Consider the following 6599-nt stretch of genomic DNA (forward strand, 5'->3'; position numbering starts at 1 on the left):
ATATATTTATGCACCTCGATGTCGAGATGATCAATTAAAGGATTTTTCAACATTAAAACAACAATTTCCAGTGAATATTTTGGATGCGTATTTAATTCTACATTTTAAGGTGGCAACTCTTGTATAGCATTTTTCCTTTTTTGTATTTATGTTATTTTCATATCCGTACACAAAGTATTATTTTTCTTAAGATAACTAAACCAAAATACCTATACCAATACTTAAAAAACATTTAGCGACCGATATATGTGGTTTCAAGACTTCAAATGGAGAGAAGACCTTATTATACATAACATAACACAATAAAATTTGTTAATCTTAAAAATATCACCGGATATCTCACCAATAATTCTTTCCAAAAAAAATCTTAGGGACCATTTGTATTACCAAATAATGTATTATGGGGAAATGGATTGTCATGAAATTCTCCATCTTCACCGTGAATCTAAGTATTTAAAAAACAGGTAGTTGCGGTATTCTCCACTGAACTATCCAACCAAAAAAAAAAAAAATAGAAAACCATTACCTAATAAAACCTTTTTTGTTTTTTGTTTTTTTTTTTTTTTGGTAAATCAGCAGGGGAAAGTTGGTCCCCTACGGGTTTCATTAATATAATATTTTTACCAAAACAGGTGAAAATGGGATTACAGGGAGTGGCAGGTTTAGTTGTAAAAGTTCATTATTAAAAACTAACGACTAAAAGGAAAAAATTTATATAAGGATGCAACCTTATAATGTAGAACTATGGATGCACTTCAAAAATCCATCGGAAAAGGTAGTTTTAATGTTGAAAAACCCTTTGATTGATCATCTGGACATCGAGATGTATGACCATGAAAAATAAAAAGATTGTGAGTCCCATAAATAATGTATTTTCAACATATTATCTACAATTTCAAGATTTTCATATGTTTATAGATCTACTTGATTTTAACCATTTTTTAAAATTTAAAATTTTATAATTAGATATAAAAATAGATTTTGAGATAATCCTAAAAATATTTTACATCAAAATTATATGCCATGATAAAATTTGAAAGTTCATCCATATGCTAACTGCACACATACTAAAAGTGTGTGTACGAAGTTATGAGGCTCTCTGGCACGAAAGTGACTGTAGGCAACAACAAAAGAAACACCACCATGATTCATCTCATCTGCAATCAAGAGGGAGCGAAAAGTTGTTAGGTGCCACGCACCTGCCCAACCTTCCCTCTCAAACTTTTTTTTTTTCCCAACAAAGAGCTCGGAAAACAAATCTGTTTTGAGAAAGATTCAGAATGAAAAAGAAAGGAGAGAGAGAGAGGATTTGCTTTCCCAAAAGGAAAAATTTTAAGCGAATGGAGGCTACCTAATTCGACAACGACGAAAATGATGCATGGAGAGGAAAGAAGAAACGAAGAGTAAGTTTCTATTGGCTGCCGTGAAAGCATACTGTAGTGTTACTCCCACGGGGTGAAGGAACTGTTCAAAAGTTTTTTATTTCTACTAGGAATTATCAGGTCCCGTGAGAATCACCAGAAAAAAATAATAATAATTGAATTTCAAGTTCTTAAACATGACCATCCAAAACTTAATATCATGGTGTTTATTAGGAAAAATTATGAATGGACACAAAAACTAATGGGAAAATACATAAGGTTCGTATTTCTCTAAATATTACGGCCATGGTCGGTCCCTTATTTGTTTTTCTATTTTTCCTGGTTTGCCTCTCGGTCTCCTGTTACCAATATTGGACCGGTTTTAAATTTCTTTTTGTGTTTTTTCTCGAACTTAAAGTTGTGACCTAAGATTTACGTCACTTATGGAACGGTTCACAGCCTAAGACCACCGACTGCTCTCTATGCGTGGCCTAAAGCCACAGAACTAGAGGGGACATTTGATCGTTCTATCTGTGGCCTAAAGCCACAGACTAGGAGTCTGAGGTGCCTAACCTCTGGCAACTATCTCTATGACCTAAAGCCATAATACTAGGGACCTTGGACTACTCTGTCTGTGACCTAAAGCCACAGCGCCATCCACCCAAGGTCCATGACCTCGCACTATCCACAAGTGACCTAAATCTTAGGACACAATACTACAATCAAGAAGACAAAAAATAAACAATAAAAAAGAAAACCGGTCACATGTTAATAACATTGGACTGAGGGCCAGGCTAGAAAACATAGAAAAACACGAAGGGGCCAACCTTGCAGTAATATTTTAGAAACTATAGACTTTTCCATATTTTCTCATTAGTTATTGTGCCCTCGCATACTTTTACCTTTTTTAATTATGGAAACATTTTAGGTTCCAACCTTAAAACGTAGAATTATAGATGCGCCTCAAAAATCCGTCGGAAATTATTATTTTAATGTTGAAAAACCTTTTAGTTGATCATCTCGACAACGAGATGTATGAATATTAAAATTAAAATAAAAATAAATAAAAAAAGGTTTGGAGTCCCAAAAAAAGTGCATCTTGCAACACATTATCTAGACCGTTCATGTTCAAGATTTTCATATGTTTATAGATCTACTTGATTTTAACCATTTTTGGAGATTAAAATTTTAGAATTAGATACGAAAATAGATTTTGAGATAATCCTAAGATATTTTTACCACAAAATTGCATATTTTGATAAAATTTGGAAGTGCGCTTTAATTGGATTGTTTAAGGTTGCAACCTTATAGGAACCACACCCTTTTATTATTTCCAAGCAAGCCTGATTTTTTTTTATATAATTTTCGTTTCCTTTTTTCTTAAAAAGTTTAACTTGTTTTTGAATTATTTTTTTCTTAATATCACGTCAACTTTTTAAATTTTTTTTGGCCCAGGAGCAGGTGCATCCCAAAATTTGGTGTCTAGGTTTCATGTGAGGCACGAGAAGGACCCAATGAAAAACGATGCTCCCGCGGAAGCATAAAATCCTTTGCATGAGGAGATGGAAAAATCATTGTATCCTTCCTCCAATGGGGATGCCTGTAGCTAGAGGTCAACAAGGAAACATGTGACCCATCCACTCCCTCCAAATCTAATTATCCATTAACAATCAATTGAGGACCGACTGACTCACCACCCCTGAAAAGAGAGAGGAACATGACTTTTAGGAGTCCATTTAGAAATGAGTCCCTTCTAGAAAATTTATTTTTAAAATGGATTTTTGACTTAATTTTTAAGGACATATAATCTTTAAAATGGAAATATCATGAATATAAAAAGTTTAATAAAATTTTAAAATAAAAAATAATAATTTTATGATGAAAACATTAGGACAGTTAGTTTCAAGTGTTTTCAGTTGAACCACGCCTTTGCATCCATCTTTAAGATGGATGGTTTATAAATCGGGGGATGCAAATGTAGAAATACGTCCCCCGCCACAAGGAAGTTTTGGAAATAGGAAAGGAGGTGTTGAGAAAGAGACATATACTGAACGGCAACTACCAAATCCATGTAGCACTTGCTAACAGCCAGTCTGGGTCAACACAACTCCGTCCTCTACAAATCCTCTCTCTCGCCCCCACATCTCTCCCATTTTAACCATCTCCGCAATATTTTCTCTTATCTCTCGGTCTTGGGTTTTGTATCATTGGGTTTGCAGAGATGAGGAAGCCTTGCTGCGATAAGCAGGACACGAACAAGGGGGCATGGACTAAGCAGGAAGATGAGAAGCTCATAGCTTATATCCGGAAGCACGGCGAGGGGTGCTGGCGATCCCTCCCTGAAGCCGCAGGTAAAAGAGGAATTCAGCTCTCCCTCTCTCAAAGAACATCTATTTCTTTAATTTTGAACAGCAATTAAGCTCTCGCCTTCTCTCTCTCTTTCAAAGAACATCTCTTTCTTTCGTCTTGAAGAGAAATTAAATCCTCTTGTCTTCTTCTTCTTCTTCTCTCTCTGGCTCTCTCATGTTGACGTACTGCGAGCCTAAGAACCTCATCTCTCTCTCTCATCCATCTTGAATAACTTCATATTCTAGGGTTTGTGTCTTAAATGGAGGGTATTGTTCTATTTTGGCAGGTTTGCTACGTTGTGGGAAGAGTTGCCGATTGAGATGGATCAATTACCTGAGACCCGACCTCAAAAGAGGCAATTTTGCTGAGGATGAAGAGGACCTCATCATCAAGCTCCATGCACTCCTCGGAAACAGGTAATATATTATCACCTCTCTCTCTCTCTCTCTCTCTCTCTCTCAAACACCATTAAGCTAGGGTTAGTGTTGTTACATGAACTAAAAGTCTAAAAACTTGCTAAGAATCTCTCTCTCTCATCTTTTTGTTAGGGCAATAGCATACTATTTCCACGATCTCCCATTTAACATATAATTCTCTCTCTCTTGTTTTTTAGGGCAATAGCGTATCTTTCCACTTTTGCCAATTTAACGTGCTAATTATATAGATGAAAATAGCATTGCCCAGATGCTATTGGACACTCATCAACAAACCGCATTCTCTCTCTAGAAAAATGATTCTCTCTCTATAATTTATTTACTCATCAACAACGCGCATTCTCTCTCTAAGAAAAGGATTCTCTCTCAATAAATTATTTGGCCTTTCAGGTGGTCGTTAATAGCGGGTAGGCTTCCTGGGCGCACGGACAACGAGGTGAAGAACTATTGGAACTCCCATCTCCGGAGAAAGCTCATAGGCTTGGGGATCGACCCCAAGAACCATCGCATGGCCCACACCCTTCCGCGTCAGCACTTCCACTGCTGTTCCCGGACCGACCCGAAGAAGGACCCACTGCCAATGTCCACCGTCCATGTGGAGACTGACCAGGTCTCGGATGCTGCCAGCTGTTTGGATGACGACACTTCGGCTAGTGTGCCTAACCTCAACCTGGAACTAAGACTGAACCAACCCTCTCCATGTGTGGCAGGCATCGCGCCGGTAGAGGAAGAAATCGACACGAGGGAGTTCCGCTCATGCAAAGATGAGCAGGCTCCTCCTTCTCCAATTTTGCTTCTATTTTTATAGATGATGATGCAATTGGGGATATGGGGTCGGGGTATCGGTGGTTAGGGGTGCAGATGTCTTAACATAACGTCCCACCTTCCATTCCCACCGTTAACATAAAATAAATAAATAGATAGATGGTGATAATTGATGACACATCAGAAGAGATGAATGTTAGGATGTATTGAGAAGATGAGGATTACCCGAAGAAAGAAAAGGCCTGGTTTTATGCCCGAAGGCCATGTAGAAAGACATATATAGACGTTGGTTCCGTTCTTCTTCCCTTATGACTGGTTGTTTTGAAAGTCCCGCTCTTCTAGCAGGCCTAAGCTTTTGAAGTTGGGCCAAGTGTACATGTGAGATGGGCCCTTAATTGACCCTTTGCACCTGTTATGTAGGACCAAGAAACCGAATAGTTACTTATTTTAGAGTTGCCCTATTCCTCTTGTCTATCCAGGTTATTCACGCCTCTTATATGAAAAGAAAGTGTGTTGTGTCTAGTGTGATGTAGAATATAGAGGACTACGTTTGCAGTAACTAGGGGCAAGCTATGAATGATTCATTTGAAGATTTTTACAAGGTATACATTTTACAAGGTATATTTAGTTCTTTGCAAAGTATTCACTCTTTATATGAATTTTGCAAGGTATTTAAGCATTTGCAAAGGATACCTTATTGTGTTTAGGGCTGGGGCTGGCAACGGCCAGACCAGCCCAGGCTTTAGCCCTAGCACTAGCCCAGCCCCATTCCCTTTGTGAGCCGGCCCTGGCCCTATCAGGGCCAGGCCAGGACAAGCCCAACCGGGTAAAGCTAAAGAAAAACAAGACAAAAGAAAAGAAATATGCTCCAGGCCCGGCTGAACTGGGCTTCGCCACCCTCCCATTGCCAACCCTAATTGTTTCTAATGAGAAGTACAGAAGATTATGCCATTAGGACATGGTGGATTTAGAAGACATGGAAGATTTGCAAGGTGTAACGTAAGGTCCCACGCTTGTTACTTTCGAATAAATTTTTACAGGGTAGTTGTAGAGGTTGTATGGTTGTAAACAGTGAAGTCTAGTGAAAATGTTTGTTGACAGATAAATCTTATTTTCACTACTCTGTGGCTTAATGGTTGATAGACTGATAAGGTTTTTTTTTTTGTTGTAGGAAAAAAGGGTACTTTCCTTTCGGTTGTAGACCACATACTTGTGCTTCCATATTTCAAGTTCATCACAAAATGAACGACATCCTTTTATTCACCAAACATTCAAAGCAGCACAATTCTGTTCTGATTAAATTGATTTAAAGTTTAGGATCATGTGGAGTTAACGAGCATTGCCTTTTTTTCTCATCAGCTTCCAACCTGGTCATGTGGTTTGTCCACATAGCTGACAGAAGCAAGATGTATTCATCGTCATCGCAACGAAATTTCTTAAATTTGCCTTCGACAATTTTGTGGTAGTAGGAAGGCATGTGATTATCTAACTACCGTTCCACAAGCAACAAACAAAAAGATATTTTGTTGAGTTGCAGAAATTTTACAAATAATGTGGCTAAAAATTCAATCCTAGGTCATCTGTTACCTTCGAATCAGTTTGTAGCTCCACATGTTTAGCTATAATACCTAGGATTCCAACATGTCATCCCAAGGAATTGACTGAGCAACATCCATCTACAATGTAGCAT

General features: G+C 37.9%; 1 protein-coding gene across 1 annotated transcript; it reads left to right on the forward strand.

Annotated features, from left to right (window-relative positions):
• The first annotated feature begins 3266 nt into the window (after nucleotides 1–3266).
• Nucleotides 3267–6029, forward strand: LOC18435186 (MYB-like transcription factor 4). The gene is made up of 3 exons (XM_011625425.3): nucleotides 3267–3712; nucleotides 3997–4126; nucleotides 4535–6029. The coding sequence occupies exons 1-3, from the start codon at nucleotides 3583–3585 to the stop codon at nucleotides 4950–4952; spliced, it is 678 nt and encodes a 225-aa protein (XP_011623727.1). The 5' UTR covers nucleotides 3267–3582; the 3' UTR covers nucleotides 4953–6029.
• Nucleotides 6030–6599: the final 570 nt, after the last annotated feature.

Source organism: Amborella trichopoda, chromosome 13 (assembly GCF_054954075.1).
Source record: "Amborella trichopoda isolate Santa Cruz 75 chromosome 13, AtrichopodaSantaCruz75HAP2 v2.0, whole genome shotgun sequence".
Classification (NCBI taxonomy): Eukaryota; Viridiplantae; Streptophyta; class Magnoliopsida; order Amborellales; family Amborellaceae; genus Amborella; species Amborella trichopoda.